The 18,630-nt window shown below is 45.4% G+C and overlaps 2 protein-coding genes across 2 annotated transcripts; both read left to right on the top strand.

Annotated features, from left to right (window-relative positions):
* The first annotated feature begins 291 nt into the window (after positions 1 to 291).
* Positions 292 to 4,474, top strand: scly (selenocysteine lyase). Its single transcript, XM_084011934.1, has 13 exons — positions 292 to 386; positions 1,075 to 1,173; positions 1,315 to 1,424; positions 1,621 to 1,721; positions 1,835 to 2,012; positions 2,100 to 2,227; positions 2,437 to 2,592; positions 2,680 to 2,786; positions 2,873 to 2,909; positions 3,209 to 3,292; positions 3,605 to 3,704; positions 3,879 to 3,954; positions 4,051 to 4,474. Exons 1-13 carry the CDS (start codon positions 331 to 333, stop codon positions 4,202 to 4,204), a joined length of 1,386 nt encoding a protein of 461 aa, XP_083868060.1. The 5' UTR covers positions 292 to 330; the 3' UTR covers positions 4,205 to 4,474.
* A 113-nt stretch (positions 4,475 to 4,587) lies between these two features.
* Positions 4,588 to 18,083, top strand: espnla (espin like a). Its single transcript, XM_084011933.1, has 11 exons — positions 4,588 to 5,308; positions 5,995 to 6,185; positions 7,556 to 7,742; positions 7,829 to 8,011; positions 8,120 to 8,251; positions 13,621 to 13,779; positions 13,873 to 14,014; positions 14,107 to 14,279; positions 14,359 to 14,523; positions 14,894 to 15,846; positions 17,338 to 18,083. The coding sequence occupies exons 1-11, from the start codon at positions 5,015 to 5,017 to the stop codon at positions 17,867 to 17,869; spliced, it is 3,111 nt and encodes a 1,036-aa protein (XP_083868059.1). The 5' UTR covers positions 4,588 to 5,014; the 3' UTR covers positions 17,870 to 18,083.
* The last annotated feature ends 547 nt before the right edge of the window (positions 18,084 to 18,630 follow it).

The raw sequence follows: 18,630 nt of genomic DNA, 5'->3' as shown, positions 1-18,630 counted from the left end.
TCATCTGCTAGATTGAAATAGACATTATCTTTCATTTTCAATTTGGCACGACAAATATCTCCACTTTCGCGGACTTTCAAACTAAGTAACACTTTATCTTGTTAAAGAAATGGTAAAAACAAAATAAGAGAGAATGGTCTTAGCTTTTACTTGTGCCCCAAAGTTATATGAATAGAATTAGTTAAATTTAGCACAAGTTGTAGATAAAAACGTTGAACTGTTTCTGATAAAAATGGTTTTGAGTGTACTCTGACGTCTCAAATTGCAGCTTTCCCTTAAATAAACCTGGCAACCCAGCAGAGTACCACCTCATCCTTCTCTAGCTAGCGAATGATTGATACAGACTCGTTAAAACTACTCAGGACACCTTCGCATCACTTCACAAGGTTAGACACACAGCCGAGGAGTTCAGTGTCCAGTGTCATACGAACGATAACATGCGTGACTCATCTTGAGAGTTTAATAGCAGATTCATGTAACCTTGCTTGTTTAAATGAGGAAGCAGCACTAGCTAGCGTTAGCTCAAGTTAACAGACGTTTACGTCACCTACAGTGAGTTAGCGTGTCTCTGGCTAAATACCAGCCCGGTCAGGCTGACACTGCCAGAGATGAGCCGGGTGGTTTTAATGCTCCGGTTACAAGTCCCGTGTTTTTGTTAACTGTAAGCATAGCTGGTACCAGGAAGCTACGCGATAACTTAAGCTAGCGGAGTAAAACCATGACACGTCTGCTGCCGACAGAGAGACTGGGACGCGTGTTATGTTAACGCTGAATGTTTGCTTGCTAAATAAGTGTAATAACCCTCTAGAGTCAACTAGACACTTAATGACACACTAAGTGGTGATAACTGATTAAAAGTTGAGTAGCTGACACTATGTGAACCGTGAAGATCCAGCTACACCTGCTGTCCATTCACTGTTCTCGGAGTCTTTATTTTCTAACATCTCCTATCAACCATCACGCATTTAAAAAGTTGATAAATAGAAGCTTTGATCCGGGGTTTAGAAATCTAATGCTAATATTGCCCGACTGTAATAAATCTAACATCCTGCTAAGTGTCTTGTCTCTTCCCAGGAGCATCATGGCCCAACAGTCTGATGGCGTCACCGCGGGGAAGGGTCACACCTTCTCTGGCCATACCTTTCAACATTATTCAGAAATGAATGTAGACAGGTAGGCGTCGCTCATTCACTCTGATTCAAATGAGGAAAATTCGATGGATTTGATCATAATGCACATGTTTTTGTTTTTAACACACTACATGAACTGAGTAAAATGTTTCTCTCCAATGTATGTAACCCAACTATAATGTAGGATCTACATGGACTACAATGCCACCACTCCGCTGGAACCAGAAGTGATCCAGGCCATCTCTGAAGCCCTCCAGGACGCCTGGGGAAACCCGAGCAGCAATTACATAGCAGGTGAGGAATACTGAAACCGTCATGCAAAAGTTATTGAATTGAAGTGGATTTGGAAAGCTGTGTGTGTATAAAATAATTTATTTTCATGAGCTTATGCTGCTTTTACCTGATTCCTGCTCAGCACCTGATCAATAATGTCTCTCAGCATGCAAACAATAAAAAAAGGACTTATTGTATGAATCTATTTTATTTGTAGGTGTTAAAGCCAAGGCAATAATTAATCAATCCAGAGGGAATGTGGCGAGAATGGTTGGAGGTAAAGCAGAGGACATCATTTTCACATCGGGTGGAACAGAGGTAAATCGTTACTGGTAGTTTATCAGTTCTCTCGATAATGCTGGAAAGTATTAGTGCAGACAAGTGGTGTCATGCAGGCAACGGTGGTTCATACAGAACAAATGTTCTTCCAGGCCAACAACCTGGTGCTCCACACTGCCGTGGAGCACTTCAGGAGAAGCTGCAGGGCTGCAGAGCAAGCTGACGGACACTGGAATGGAAGCGGCGGCCTTCCTCACATCATCACCTCCAACGTGGAACACGACTCTGTCAAACTAGTAGCCGAGCACCTACAGAAAGATGGCAAAGCAGGTAGGGGCCCATCCTGTAAAGCTGTATTTGATTAAAACTAGCTTCTGTCACTCCCTGTCTTGACTTGTCTGGGTGTTCTTGTCACAGATGTGACGTATGTGCCTGTGTCGAAGGTGACAGCCCAAGTGGAGGTGGAGGATGTCATTGCTGCGGTGCGTCCCAACACTTGTCTCATCTCAATCATGCTTGCTAACAATGAGACAGGAGTCATCATGGTAAGACGGAGATCGAGGCTTGGAAACCCGACGGCCACTTCTATGTTCTCTACTATCTCATCACAGTACTTTTCTATTTTGTTCTCATGCATTATGTTCAAATAGAACAATCTCGGTGCTCAGGAAGCAGACAGTTGAAATCCATGTATCATATATTAAATATGATTTAAAATACAGTCTATTGTGCTGAAACCTCTTCCTCTTGTCAGCCAGTCAGAGAGATCTGCCAGAGAATAAGATCTCTCAACAAGCAGCATGACCGGCTCAGGATCCTGCTCCACACGGATGCTGCTCAAGCTCTGGGGAAAATCAGAGTCGATGCCTGTGAACTGGGAGTGGATTACCTCACCATAGTGGGACACAAGGTCAGGGAGCTGTGCTATAGGATATCTTGATTTGGCATGACAAAAAAGAAAACGTGTTCTTGACTGGTCGGCTTGTGGTATTTGTAGTTCTATGCCCCTCGGATCGGTGCGTTGTACGTGAATGGCCCCGGCACGAGAACACCGCTGTATCCGATGCTGTTTGGAGGAGGACAGGAGAGAAACTTCAGACCCGGGTAACATTCTACACGGTCTCACTTGTACACGAAACAACAGCCAAAATCTAAATATAATCTAATGGTTGGTTTTCTCAATATTTCAGCACAGAAAACACACCAATGATTGCTGGTCTGGGAAAGGTATGTTTTCTGCTCCATATATGTTACTTTTAGAACCTTTCTCTAGAAATAATGTTTCACTCATGAGGTTTTATCTTCCTGATTTCACGGTGCATATATTTTAGTGGGCAGTTTGTTACAAATCTTTAACAATATGATTTGGTCCAAAACACTAGTGTTTATAGTAGATACCCAGTTGGAAGACAGACACTTGATGTTGTAAATTAAACTCTATTAAACTCTCACATGCTTTAAGTTATTAGTCCATCTAAAAGACTGAACAATGCTTTGTTGTGACTGATTTATTGTGTGTCTGTTAGGCTGCAGAACTGGTGGTCTCTAATCTGTCAGGTTATGAGAGTCGTATGCGAAGTACCAAACTTTACTTGGAACAACAACTGAAGGTACATTTGATTCTGTTTGGAGGAATGATGAAGGTCAAAGGTCAAAAGTGATGTTATCAGTTTCTGGTGTGATTGAGGTCGTTGTCTACGGCAGGCATAAACCTTAGTGTGTGTGTGTGTGTGTGTGTGTGTGTGTGTGTGTGTGTGTGTGTGTGTGTGTGTGTGTGTGTGTGTGTGTGTGTGTGTGTGTGTGTGTGTGTGTGTGTGTGTGTGTGTGTGTGTGTGTGTGTGTGTGTGTGTGTGAGAATCTATATTATCATTATTCTGTTGCTTACCATTCTACATACAGTATATGTATGTTTTCCTTTTCAGGCCGTCTTTAAAGACAAGATCCACTTCAACAGCCATTACCCTGGCTCTGATATCCTACCTAACACGTGTAACGTGTCCATCCTGGGTCCAACATTACAAGGTGATGTCATTGCTTTCCTGCCTCTGTCCTATGTCTGTTTTGGCCGCCAGTCCAAAACAGTGTCCTCTAACCCTACACCAATGTTTGTCAGAGGCGGTTCATGACCTGCACTCGGCTATTTGTAAGCTACAAAGGCCTTGAATGATTAATCTCTCTCTCTCTGTCCTGCTTTAGGCTGGAGGGTATTGTCCAACTGTAAGAGGATGTTGGCCAGCGTTGGCGCCGCCTGCCACTCAGACAGTGGAAACAGGTAAAAAGAGTCCCCTCTTTTACCTGCTTTTCTCCAGACAACATATACCTCGCTGTGACATAACTCCCCGGCACGTGTCTGATGTTTGTCCATCAGGCCTTCCCATATCCTTCTGAGCTGTGGCGTCCCCTCAGAGTTGGCGTCCAACGCCTTGAGGTTGAGCGTGGGCAGGCGGACGACCAAAGCAGATGTGGATGCAGCTGTGGAGGATCTGAGGGAAACTGTGCAGCTGCTGGAAGAAATGGACTGATGGCCTCCGTGTGCATAAACAGTTATCATGTAGGTCAAACAAGGTCGGATGGATACAGTTAAATGCATCACATCATGTTTAGCGTTACGTTAGCGGATCGTGTAGAAATGGATGAAATATTTAATATAAATAATGAAGAGCATGAAGCGATCTGAGGGGTGATGTTATGGAGAGATGAGTGTGCCAAGCTTCCATTACGTCATGTGAGTAGCTAATCAGCTAATTGGAGTAACATGTATGAGTGTTTTGGAAATAAAATATTTATGTACACTTTCGATATTTTTTCACTTATCTAACAGACTATAAAACATTTTATGTGGCTTCTCATCTTGCAAATGTATGATTGATGATCTGTTTAGTCATCGCCGCTGAGATGAATTTTTAAAATAGTTGTAGAAAATAACACTCATTGTCACCACCATGCCTTTGGCTCGGACTTCTCCCATTACTTAAGTTTCCGTGCCGCCTCGGCTCCTCCATCTCCAGTGAAGCGTTGGAGCGTGTGCCAGCATATGGTCACTGCCGCACAAAGCAGGGCGGGAGGCAGCGAGTGCTGCGCCTCCACCCGTCTTTCATTACCTTTCTATCTCACAGGCTCTGACCCCCTCCTCTCTCCCCAACAGCCACGCTGGCCAGCTGGCTGCCGCTCGGGTGTCACTTTCCTGGCTCGGGAAGCAGGCAATGAGTGCACAAGTTTTTTTGTTATTGAATGAGTCGAGCATGAGGGAGAGAGAGATGGTAACCTGGTGGGAGCCAAAGAGCTCCGGGGAGCCTGTTCTGCGTGCCATAACCTCGTCATAGCAGCCAGGGATGGTGCTCCACCGGGCCATCCGGGCTGCTCGAGCAGGGGATCTTGCAACCCTGAGGGAGCTGGCATCCTCTGGTCACCTCTCGCCTGTCATCACTGATGCTCAAGGTGCAGGCCCGGTGCACCACGCGGCCAGGTGCGGCCGCCTGGAGAGCCTGCAGTTCCTGGTGAGCGAGCTGGGGCTGGCGGCCGATGCCCGGGCCTTGAACAGGGCCACGCCAGCACACGATGCAGCAGCTACCGGACACATCCGGGAGCTGCAGTGGTTGGTAGACCTGGGAGGCTGCAACATCGAGGTAAGTTTATCCACTGGGAACAATCTCTACAGAAACAGAGAGAGGGAAACCTACCCCGAGAGCTCAGATGCCTTGGAGAGATGCCACGTGTCCAGCTTTCCTGCTAATTTCTACCCACTCTCTTGTGTGTGAGTCTAAATTCAGGCGATGGCTTTAGATGGTCATCTAACTGATCCCAGAGTAAGGTTACATCACTGCAGTTGTAAAAGGTACGGTACACTACCTTTCAGATGTGTTACCAGCTGATTACATCATACGGTGTTGCCTTACAGAGTATCCGTTCCTATTATATAGCAAGTGTAATTACGTCCAGATGCTTCAGGGGACTTCAGGGGCCCATTCAAACTGTTAACTAAACTATTAGTAAGTATGTCTGTTGTTTCTCAAATGATACAGGTTCATTATGATTGAATCTTTGGAATCTCCCTGAAATGCGAACACATGTTGTGTTTCATCTCATTGTTAAATCCTGATTATTAATGGAGCTTCATGTCTCACGTGGTGGTGCTCATAAGACTCCTGCTGTAGCTTTGGTAAAGAAATGCACCTGTTTAATACTTTGCCCTGTATCCTTTACATAACACAAGTAACGTGTTTCCTTTGACGTTTCCTGATAGTCAAGAGTGTTTATTCCAATGAGTCGTAGAGATTCGTCTGACTTGGCTGATCTTTGTCGATGTCTCCAGGACAGGGACGCTGCTGGCGCCACCGCACTCCACCTCGCAGCCCGGTTCGGCTGTGTGGAAGTCATCAAGTGGCTGCTTTCTGTCGGAGGAGTGACGGAGGTGGAGACCAACTGTGGAGCTGTACCGGCTCACTATGCTGCAGCCAACGGGGACCTCACCTGTTTGAAACGCCTTGTTCAACGGGCCCCGGGGTGAGTTCGCCTGTCGAAGAGACCAGCTCAGCTTTAATGGCTTTTCTTCATGAGGTGATAGTAGAATACAGTCGTACCGCTGCCACAGTCTAGAAGCACAACTATTCACTGAACAGAAGCAAAACACAAAGTTCAACAAACGAAAACAACAAAGCTCCACCTCCCATCCTGTTACTGGAGACCAGTGACTTTATCAGTTCCAATCATTTAACCAGTTAGCAAGCTTTACCTATTACAACCATGTATGTAGACTCAACTAAATTGAGCCACAAGCTTTGCGTGTCACCGTGGTAACAGCAGAAATACTTGCTAGTCACAGATTAAGGAGATGATCTGCAACACGTCACAAGGACAGTTACAAGTAAACGAATATCAACACGTTATCACAGTAAGAGTGGAACACACATAAAACAGCATTTAACCTGACGGAATTCAACATATTAACTGAAAACAACTATATACATTTTTGTTTGTTACATCTGTTGCCACTCCAATAATCCCTTCTGTGTGTTTCTATGTAAAATCACATGAGCAGATGACTGGATGTGAACAAGTGATGATGTGAAATGTTGATTCCCTCTCAACCCATTGATCCCGTCTCTCCATCTTCTAAACCCGAGACAGCGGCATTAGTTGGGACCAGATAAAGATATGTCGCTCTTCCTGCCTAATTTCCTTGCTACAGGAGAGTGTCTGACCTTTGCGTGACGCATGGCGGGGTCACAGCGTCACATGTGACCATCAGTTACATGTGAATAATACATGCCCAGACACTGTTGGCCACATGTCAGCCTGCCGACAGTGTGTCTGTCATTGTGAATGCAGCTCTGTTGTGTTAACAGGCTTAATGGGGGACGAGCACTAAGAGTATTTTCACCCTTGGTTTATATCATGTCTGTTTCTGAGTCGTAAGATTCAAGTTGGCATTTTTATTATTGACATTTGGTTTTGTATTAAAATTCTAGCATCTATTAAAGGTTTTGGAGAAATACCACTATGATGTATGTGATTGAGTATCCTAAAACATACACACACACATCTCCAATAGTAAGTTCCAATAATACCAAACAAAGGTTGTCATGACTAAAATATGAATGAAGTTGATTAAAGAACACAGCAAGCACACGAGAATCAGTACATTTAACAACAGACTCATTGTATGTTATTCATATTTGACCGTTTCAGTTTATCCATCACTTCAGTAATTATCAACCAAACAGAGGCTGTTATGACTAAAATAACCATAAACATATATCTGTAGCACATGTTTTAGCACCATGAATCAGTCAGGCAGAGTTTTGATACGTGTGATGTTTGGATACCAGTAACTGAACCCTTTTGCGCCCCCTGTTGTTGATGTATGTGTACAGATGTGTGGACCACCAGACCGTCATCGGTGCTACCCCTCTCTATCTGGCCTGCCAGGAAGGGCACCTGCATGTTGTGGAGTACCTTGTGAACGACTGCGGGGCTGACGTCCACCTGAGGGCCCACGATGGCATGACTTGCCTGCACGCTGCCGCTCACATGGGCCACCAAGCCGTGGTGGTGTGGCTGGTCAGCAGAGAACACGTGTTTCCTCAGATATATTTGTGTTTTTTTCCCGTCCCCACGTTGATCCTTTTGTATAAACCCATAAATAGGTGACCTGCACTGATGTCAGCCTGTCCTGCCAGGACAGAGATGGAGCGACTGCGCTGCACTTTGCCGCCAGCAGAGGGCACTATTGCATCTTGGAGAGACTGCTTCACATGGGTTCAAAGGTCATCAAAGATTACTGGGGAGGGACCCCGCTTCATGATGCTGCAGAGAATGGAGAGCTGGAGGTTCAACTCAACTTTATATTGTTTTTGTCTCATCTAATAAACTGAACTGTAGTCATAAGGCAGTGTTTATATGTGTTGTTTACTATATTGTCCTATTCCTTCTCTCAGTGCTGTAAAGTCCTGTTGGCCAATCAAGCGAACCCTTCAGATCATGATATCGATGGGTTGACAGCAGCAGACCTGGCAGAGTACAATGGACACCATGAATGCTGCAGATATCTCTGTGCCATGCAGGAAAATGTAAGCTCCCTCACTCTCTCCCATGATTCACCCATTTCCCTGCCTCATGTCCTCTCTTTGGGTCACCACTGCCCAGCTGCACACCTTGGCATGCAAATTAAATATATTTTTGGGGAGCGCCGTCAACAGCAAAGGTGGAAAATCTCGGTGTGTCGTTTTCTTAACCTGCAACATGTATTTCCTCCTCCACTCAGCCTGATTGCTGTGCTCTCAGTGGTTAATAAGGCGTTACAGGCGACGGTGCCCTGAGTGCTGGAGGAGATTCTCAGTTCTCAACTTGCCACCGAGGACTTTGTGAGATTAGCTCTTTTGTTTTGTGTGGAGAGCGCAAACACTCGTTAATGTGACTGATGAATACTTTAGTGTTAACACATTGTTTGTGCGGGCGTTGCCTGCTGAAGTCGGGGGCTCGATGCAGTAAAAGCTAGCCGGCCTCTAACTGAAATGAATAGTTACTTTGTTGTGTGCAGCCTCTTTATATCCTGATTTATCGTGTTGCTTTTGAAGAGCTACACCATAATTAGATGTCGAGGACCGGGAGTTGATACTGAAGGTTGGGCTCGTGGAGTAAATAGGGAAACCCCTAACACTGTTAAATGGAAGAGCCTATGGGGAGCGCTCTGTCAGCAGACCTGTTGAACCTTCAGGCCTCACAGCTGTCCACCTGCAGCCTGTCCTCGTTTCTCCCCGCCACACTTCACTTGCACGACGCAGCGATAAACACAGCGTAACGAAAGCTGTCGGCCAATAGAAGCCATTAATAAGTCAGCAGAGAAGAGCGGCACTCATACATGAAGAGGATGATGACAGGGAGACGGCGAGGCGCGGCCGCTGAGCTCCCCTTCAGAATTAATCCTCCCATCAACAATGGAGAGCTAATTAGCTCAGGGGCCGCTGCGACGTCGAACGCAGCCGGAGCCGCCGGCAACTAAGGGCCTATCGGTTACCCCTCTCCAGCGGCTCAGGTGGAGGGCCCAGGGGCTGAGCCCGTTATGAGATCCACAAGCTTAAGTTTCAAGTGTTTTCACCGTTCTCATGCCGTGAACCGGCAACTCTATCCCTCCGTGGACTCGGAGAGCAGGATGTCACCGGCTTCAAACACACGTTTGATTGTGGTTCATGTGTTTTTTTTTTTTTCCAGGGACTTGGAAGTGCTATGATTGTCACCTCTGGATACTGTGCAATGTTGGTCGCAGACAGAATGATGTATCCGGTTTCTTGGCAACGTCTGAATTAAAACACACGGGGCTTGGTGTGCACAAAGAGGTCAGCTTAGAGAGAACCTGGAATAGCAGTTAATTGGTTTAAATCCTCATAATATTTGGAGAGCAGGCGATGTAATGGTTACAAACCTACTGTGCTGGATGAGCTGCACAAGGAGACGTGCTATAATTCTGGTGGGGGTTTAGTTCTGTAAAGTGCTGCGTGGCTCACGGGCTTCATCCTTTCTAGAGTGTCGGGCAGATAATCTCATTTCCGAGCAGCGGCCCGACTGGATCGGGACATTGACTGGGGAGAGCTGTGGATTTGGCCTCTCCGCATGTTTGGATCGCTCACAGCGAGGCCGGACTCCCTGTCAACTGTTCTTCCTCATCCCGGGAACAGCTGCAATCAAATAAACAGTGCGTGGCGTGAGGTTTACTTCACACACTATGGTGGCTTTTCACTTCATTCACAACGATCGGGCCAAAGATGCTGTTTTTGACGATGGTATTTTTAGAATAGACGGACAAAGGAAACACATTGTCGTCTAATTGATTCCTGTTTTTGTTTTTGTCAAGATTTTTGTCAAGATTTCTACTTTGGGGTTTTTTTTGGGGGGTGGTGCAATGAGAAAGAAAACACATGCTTTATAGGCTTTTAAGTGGTATTCATAATCAAATATATACAGTAATCAACATTATCACTAGAGAACATCAGATTGGATCAGATCAGACGAGGCTGAGGCCAGTGGAATTTGTTTTTGGTACGGTCTGTTATTCTCTGCAGCACGAAAACATAATTGGACAACAGCACTCATGCATTGTGTTCCTTATTTTGTCCGAGATAAATGAATCCTCCGAAGCCCTCCGTCCTCTTCCACATCAGGTCTGTTGATCCGTCTCAACCTTCCAAAGTCTGGCTGCTTCACAGCTGCATGTGTATCACAGATGTGCAGATAATTTACAGAACTATAAAATCTATATCGTATCCCCATACAACCCCTCCTACTCTACATCAGGGGGGAAACCTTGTTTGGTATGAAGTGCCATTTTGAAATGTTCTTGTACATTTAACAACATTTAGATTAATTTAAAGCCTGTGGAGGAGGTTATTTGGCACGCAACTTAAACATTTCCAGAAAACTCTTGTGCACACTTAATGGTTGGTGCCATTGGTTAAAGTTCATTAATCGACTAGTTGATCAACTAGATTAATTTACCCTTTCAGAACTTCTCGTGTTCATTTGCTAATTCTCTAATTCTTCTACAACATTAAACCAGATATGTTTGGGTTTTGGAATATTGGTTCAACAAAACAACCTATATAATTAATCAACAAGCAAATTGTGATAGTTTCACATTTTAAAGATCAGCGAGAAAATAATCAACAGATTAATCTAAAACTTAAACAATCCATAGTTGTAGCCTTAAATCTGCTTCGGTGAATTAATGGCCGACTCTGGAAAAAGTGTGTCCACAATCCGTCCCGGCGCTCTTGTTTGTTGTTGTCAGCTTTTCCACATTAACAGTCAGACCCATCTATTTAAGCTTATAGTGTCGCATTCTGTTTCCACTCAGGTTGATTCCCCCCCCCCCCCCCCTCACAAAAAGCTCCTCCATTCAATTGTCCCAAGTGGAAAAAGCACCTGAACACGCCTGGATAAAATGTCTCTTTTCCAGCTGCTTTGACAAGCCTTCCGCTGATACTTCCCTCCGTGCAGCAGCGTGGCCGTTGGATTGTCCATGCATTAGTGACATTACCGGCCACCCTATCCTTCCCCTGAATTATTAACGCCATGCTCCGATCAGAGTTTATTGTTTATTGCCCGGCAGCCCTTGCTCACTGGCAGAGGTGCTCATGATGGTGTCAAACGAGTGGTTGGTGATCTTAGGATAGTGTCACATCCTCAACACGGAGCGGCCGCCCAGATCCCGGGCTACGAGTCTGTGGCTCCGCAGTTCCACCGCACGGTGACGTCTTACCAGAGTGCACTGGGAGGACTGTTCAAGGTCGAGGTCAGTAGATCTGAGGTTGGTTTATAGATGATTTCCACTATTTGTTTTTGTACTTTCTATGCTGGTTGTGCTTGTGTTGACCCCTCTTTGTGCTTTATTACATAATTTCTCTTTGAGCGGTTGTAAAGAGTCATAAGTCAGTAAGTGACCGGTCAGGCTGAGTAATTTGTTTTGCAAAATGAAAAGAACATTTTGGAGGAGCTGTTAAAGAGGTCTTAGCTGACAGATGTCTTGGCAGTGTTTTACCTATTTTCTGATCAGCTGTGGCCTCTTACGGTTAGGGCTGACTAATACCCCCGGCTCATGACCTTTACTAAACGTATACTATTGTTGATTTGTGCACATGATTTTCCCTCCTTTTTTTTCAATCCCTTTCCAGATCTAGTTTTCCCATCCAGTAGCGTTTACAACGCTCCATCATCAAGCTGACAAACATTACCATTTGTCCACTTTCTTCTTTAGCTGCAGTGGATGCAACAACAAAAAAGAGCTGGAAATGTTGGCAAAAACATTGTGTCCGTCCGTTGTTAGCCTCTCAAGTATTTACCTTGGGGAAACCTGAGAGTATGTTAACATGTGAGCGGACACGTTATTTACACTATAGTGTTCTGTGTATAATGTACACCCGCTGTATACATTCCACATTGCAATTTATCACCCAGAACGTGAATATTTCATGTGGAAGCGGCTTGTTTTAACGACCGGCTCCAGAATTATAAGGCATGTTTTTAAATCCACGTGGTGTTCTGAAATCCCGGGGCCCGACCCCGCGGGGGGACCGCGGATTACTGCTGTGTCCTGACAGCGAGGCAGCGCTCTTGGCTCCTAATCTGTGGTGATGGGGCTCTTTGTGGTCTTTGATAGAGGGAGAGTGGATCCGGGCCAAAACAGGGCTCGGCTATCTATATGTGCGTGGCAATTGTGATGGGGTGCTGATGAAAACCAAATGCTCTCTGGCCACTGGGTTTAATTAAACACACACGGACCGGTTCATCGTGGCTTTTGGGACGTTGAACTGTTACGAGAAGGGGTCACAAAGGAATCAGGCTCCCCTCTTCCCAGCCCTCCTTGTTTGTCTATTTACAGATTGCACAACTTCGGGGAAGTGAAATCCTCCGCCCGAGCGGTGTCACAGCATATTTCGTGCTGTTGGACATCAAAGTGGCGTGCGAGAGGAAATGGCAAGGACCACCTCACGGACACAAAGCACAACAGCATGCAGCAGCCTATTAGGGCTGCCTTTGATGTTTTGGTTACTAATAATGTCCTTGGAGAGCTGAATTTGATATGCATTCTGCATGGAGCGCATTAAGACAATGCAGGTTCGTTAAAGAGGATCTAAATGTTTCCATACATCCTACATCCTCCCGAGAGTGGTGTGAAACGCTGCCAATTATTCAAGGTTGCTTACTTGTTTTGCTCTCCTCGTCTTTCATACTGCATGGCCTCAGGCGTTCGGTGTTTTTGATGTGTTCATTTCAATCTAGATGTTTATGTGTTTTTATTTTTTTTCGGATTTAAGAACTGTTTCAGCGGCATGATGTACATTGTTGAGCCTGAACTCTTCCTTCCATGCTTAGCGGGATATACATGTCATACTGACCTGTGGAAAACAAGCCACACAAATCCTACTATAAATAATATAATTGTGGGATTGAGTTCACTGCCCGAATCTACCTTTCTATCTCCCACAAACCCGACTGTAACTGCTCTACTTCTATCATAATCACTGGGCTGAACCAACACCTATTATTTGCCTACGTTTTCTCCTGTGAGAAGTATTGCGTCTTTGACAACAAATTAAAGGGTAATTGTAGTTATTTTCTCTTGTACAAAAATAACAATTGTCACTTATTGTCACTTGGCTTGTTTTACATACAGTAGAACTAAAACAGACTAATAGCTTTTCATTGTACGTTTAAAAAAGTCAAAATGGCAAATGGACCTTTTGGCTCATGTAGAGTAAAAAGAGAAACCGGGCTTGTTACCTCTAAACAAATGAGGGAGGGATAACAGCTGGTGGTCACATGACACTGTAAGGATCCATCGATATCGGCCGTAATTCTCTTCGTTCCATACACCAGTATGTGACTTTGTGTTGTATGAAGACTTTTGAGCATTCCTGATTCTAACATGTTGTTGTATTTGCAGACAGCCTGTGAAGATCAGCCCATCCTGCTGATAGTGGAGGAAGACTTGAAGGTGAAGCCAGCCGTGTTGTTGCAGTGCAGCACGGAGGACTACTACGGCTGCCTGAGCGACGCATGCAGGGACACTTACAGCAGTGACACACCCATGGATAGTTTAAAGGTAAACGCTGGGTTGAGCTTTTCACCATTTCATCCCGATTCAACCCAAAGTAACCGGGCCATGTCTCTTTGTTTGGGGGGGGTTCCAAACTAGCAACCTGAGAGTGAGGAGTCCCCGCAGGCGAGATACCCTCCACCGCCTCCTGCACCTCCTCTACCCTCCGCTTCAGCCACACCCGCCCAGCCGGAGAAAAGCGCTGCCAGCAGAATAGAGCAGGTTCAAATCGCAGCATCTGGTAAGAAAACAATCTATGTCACCGCTCAGCGGAGTAAAAATGTGTGTTCATTACAGTGCATCATAGTGAGTAAGACCAAGATTTGTATTCAGTTCTTAAAGGTTTCAATCAGGCCAAGGCTGCTGAGAGTGAGGTCACCATCTCTGCCGAGAAGAAGATGCTGCCTGATACCAACTTCCTGGCTGAAAAAAAGCTTCTGGTCAACATGAACTCCATTAAGTCCTTAAAACAGTCCGGTTTATCAGGAGCCTTCACTGGACAAGCAGTGAGTCCAGTAAACGTTCTCATCAGCATCCTTCCTTTTTGTGAGCGCTTCCTTTCTTCAACGTGCTGTGTCTGTGCAGAACAAGATGGTGGTCCTGCCCACTGAGGAGGCCAACCTGTCAGACATCGACTACCTGGTGCCCACCCATGACGAGAGGGGACGTCCCATCGCCGAGTGGAAGAGGCAAGTCATGGTGCGACAGCTGCAGGCCAGGCTGCTGGATGAGGAGGACCAGAGGAGGAAGGTAACGTCTCTGCAGATCAAACCGTTACATCATTAATGCACTTAGATGATGTGAATGAGTCCAAGGGATACTGTTTGGATACATGTTTGATTCATCTTGTGAACTATGTTACAAAATCAGCCAAAGCGATGAGTCATTTAATCGATGAGCCGGTCGACAAAACAATGAATCAGCATCTACTCTGATTCGCAGCCATAGAAATGTTGTACAGCCCGTTCTAAGGACTCATTGAGCCCATCCAGACCACAATCCCAGCTATAAAAATGCAAAGGGAAAAACTCTAGGTCTAATTTCTAAATCTGCATGATCATAATGTGGTCATAATTTCATTTTATTATAAGTTTATCTGTGTGCTGTTTCTTCTTCTCAGGAAAATGGTAACAGATATGCCAAAGTCAGCTGGAGGTACTCCCAAGCCCACAATGCCATCCTGGGGCCCTCTGGTGAGCTGCTGACTGAGGATGACCTCGTCTACGTGGAGCAGCAGATCGCCAACGTCTCCATGCAGAGGAACTGCGAAGGCTACGAGCTGGAGCTGGCTCGCCTGGCCGAGGAGCTCCGGCACATCCTGCCGGCCCCCATAGTGAACATCACCGTCAACACGCAGTTCAGGAACTTCTCCAGTCCGCTGCCCGTGTGGTGCGGCCGCATCTCCGGCATCGTGAAGAGCATGTCTCTGCTCATGACCAACCTGACAGACCAGCCCTACTGCAAGATGCCCAACACCGACCTGGTCAGCGTGTTCTCTCAGACGCCAGACCGGCAGAACTCCACCAGGGGACGCCGGGAGAAGATAGAGGATGAGATCCACCAGTTCGGGGTCTCTGTGAGGACGCTGAAGTCTAATTTCGAGTCACAGAACTCACCTTCGTCAGATGAGCCGGAGGAGGCCGCCACGTTAAATACATCCACACAGCTTGAAACCACAGAATCAGACCCACAACCTAAAGTCTTAACCCCGTCCCCAGAAACCGACCAGAACAGCGACTCGGGCATCGACTACGATGAAAATGTTGCAGATGTTCTAGAGACCACCAGCCTCAGGAAGGAGCGTATCGTCGTGCTGTTCTTAGGCCACTGGAAGAAATCTGCCTACACCGTGTCGCTGAAGAGCAAGGACGCAGCAGAGAGGAAGATGAGCGGCGGAAACCCGGGGACGGGCGACAAATCTGGGTCACGTCGCCGGAGCAGCGTGGAGAGCACCCAGTCCAAGATGATGAACAGCTCTCTGGGACACTTCTTCAAGCAGAGGAGCGCCGTCAACAAGATGCTGGGGAACTGGAGGAGCATGATCTCCAGCGTCTCGTCCAGACAGATACGCAGGTACGGCTGAGAAGTTCTTCACACAAGGTGGCATCATTTTTTTGTGTGATAACATTGAACTGTTGAGGTTAACTCATAGACTGGACCGGTATTGAATAGGTCTTCCTTGCCTGATACCAACCCCTTCATGAAGTTGAATGAAAATCAATAATGTTTATGATATTGTGAAAGTGTAACTTCTGCAGGTCTGAGCTCCATCCACTCTATGATTTATAAAAATAAAAAAACTGGGCAAAGGGCTAAGGAGGGGGGCGGGTTTGAGGTCGAGGACCAATTAGAGGGCGTTAACATTCTTTTTATAATATAAATTCATGACATAGATTAGTCACAAAAGGTCAGCTCTGACTCAGCATTGGCTCTGATTTCAAACTCTTGTTAGCGTTTTGAGCCATTTTCAACCCATGACATTTTTATACATGTGGTACGGTCATATAATTCATCACAGTACAGTTATATAATTTAGTTTTAGTGCGCAGTACCTCTTTAATTTAAAGGCAAACGCATATTACAGTTCCACTTATATTGTTTATATCAGCAGTCAATTGAATGACTGAGTCACTCATAGTGACAAACCCACAGATTATCGACTCCCAACTTTGCCGCGGAGCTCTTACCCTCCTTTACACTAGCTTATTGTTGGGTTGTAGGGCCAGCACATGTAGCCTTTTTCACCAGTCTCGCAGCTCTCATCAACCTATTTTTCTGTCATAGTTTTTTTTAAAGGACTTGGGTCTTCTTCCCAGAGTCTGCCAGGTTGCTCCACCGTGTTTCTACAGTAGCCCAGAATGGTTACCTGAAGGCCACAGTACACGTGCTGTGTGAAAAACCGCCAAAACACCAGCCGCTGAATTGTGTTGCTCCTAAAGTAGACGATCAAAGTTCCTGAAAGATACCACGGCGTTACCACGGTTTTGCACTGGGCGGTTCATGTTCCTGCAGTCCTGGAGAGGGAGGGGTATTCAGTTGGTTGCAATCTGCAACCTTGCGACCCGATGTCACCAAATCCTGCACAGTGGACCTTTAACATACAAGCACTGATTAACAATCTGTAGGCTACATGCTTAGCAATGAACGGCAGACAACGTTAGCAACTAGCTGGTAAAGAAATTAAGCTAGCTGGTCACAAATGCATGCCAATGTTGATCATCTGAATGTGTTCATAGGCAGTTGTTTGCAGACATGTTTGACATACAGCTTTTGCAATGTTGATGAGTCAGCTTTTCAGCTTGTTGTTGTACTCTGCCCCCCAGTGGCCAAAAAGTAAATGAACGCTGCTTTTAGATCCCAAACCTTCAGTTTGATGCAAATTAAATTTGATTGAATGTCCATATTAGATAGTAAAAAAAAAAAAAAAAGTCAACTGTAGTGCTGAAATGATTAGGTGATCAATCCATAACCCATGAAAATTGGCAATAATTTGGTGGTAAAGTTTGTAATCTTCAGCCTGATGTGTAACAGGAACAAGCATTCATGTGTTCATGTTGCCTACAGGCTCCACAGACAGAAAGCCCTCTACTCCCCAGAGCAGTTCCTCCCTCGCCTGGACGGCGTGCCCGTGGAGTACGACAACCTCACCCTGGATCTCTTCATGCTGGGCTACTTCCACATCCTGGAGCTGGAGCTGCCCGTGGACGAACGCAAAATAAGACACCTGCTGTGTTTTGAGGTGTTCGACCACGTGGGGAGCTTCCCCTGGGAGCTGGTCAGGGACTTCCACAAGGCCGTCATACAGGACATTGAGGCGGGGAACCGCGACTGGAAGGACGGCTTCGAGGACATTAAAGTGAGGTTCTTTGGAAACCCTGTGAGTCCGTCTGAAAGCACTGTAGAAGAGGTGAAACATATCCTCCCGGAGGTGAGACAGGTTCCTAAGGTCATTGTGCAGACACCTACACCGGATGAAGGCATGCTTCAAGGTGGAACTGACATTTCCAGTTTCAGCAATGAAGAAATCTGTAAATACATTGACCGCAGTTTTGCTTTTTGGAAAGAGAAGGAGGCAGAGATTTTTGATTTTGAGTAGTTGCTTGTGTCATCTTTTTAATATTTTTGTATTGTTTGTAGTTAGATTACATTAGGGCCTAAATACTGTTTGAATTGTGAATGTATTTGTTGTATTTGTCCAGTACTGAAAGCTCACACAGATTTCTTAGCCAGATTCTTATCCATGTTTACTGCTTTGATCTGATACTAATTATAATTTTGTTTATTTTTTTTACTGTATTTTATTGTGTTAACCCATTAAATTCTAATGCATTTCATGTTTGATCTTTCTTTTTTATGTTGTTAACTTCATATTTATAAATATAGATATTTTGGTACTGCTGTTCAAATGCAGGTCTCAAATTGGCAACAGATTTCAAACCATACCCAGTCCTATTACAAAAGCCAGAGTGTGTTTCCCTGAGAGTAAACATCTTCCCAACACAACCGAGAATCTTTCATCTGGCAGGAAGAGGCCCAGTTCTGGCATTATTACAAAATGAATCACAGATACCTGTGTAACATCAGTACTTGTAAGGCGGGCCTTGATCATTCAGTCTTATTGTTCTAACACAAAGATTGTTCACTGACATTAATTCTTCTCTTTTCATGTTTTAAGGCACACTAATCAAACCTCACATAACCCAACACCCATAGAGCCACACAGCAATCAGCTGTTGTAACAGAAACACAAAGTCACTGCTGCATCATGTATCTCCTCTGCGAGCCTGCAGGCCTGATGGGAATGCTATGTGCCTGTAACAGCAGCTGTGGGTCCCATGCTTGTTGTTTGGAATCTGA

Source organism: Eutrigla gurnardus (assembly GCF_963514095.1).
Source record: "Eutrigla gurnardus genome assembly, chromosome: 6".
NCBI classification, from domain to species: Eukaryota; Metazoa; Chordata; class Actinopteri; order Perciformes; family Triglidae; genus Eutrigla; species Eutrigla gurnardus.
Note: the sequence above shows the minus strand (reverse complement) of the source record. Positions and strands in the feature narration are given on the sequence as shown.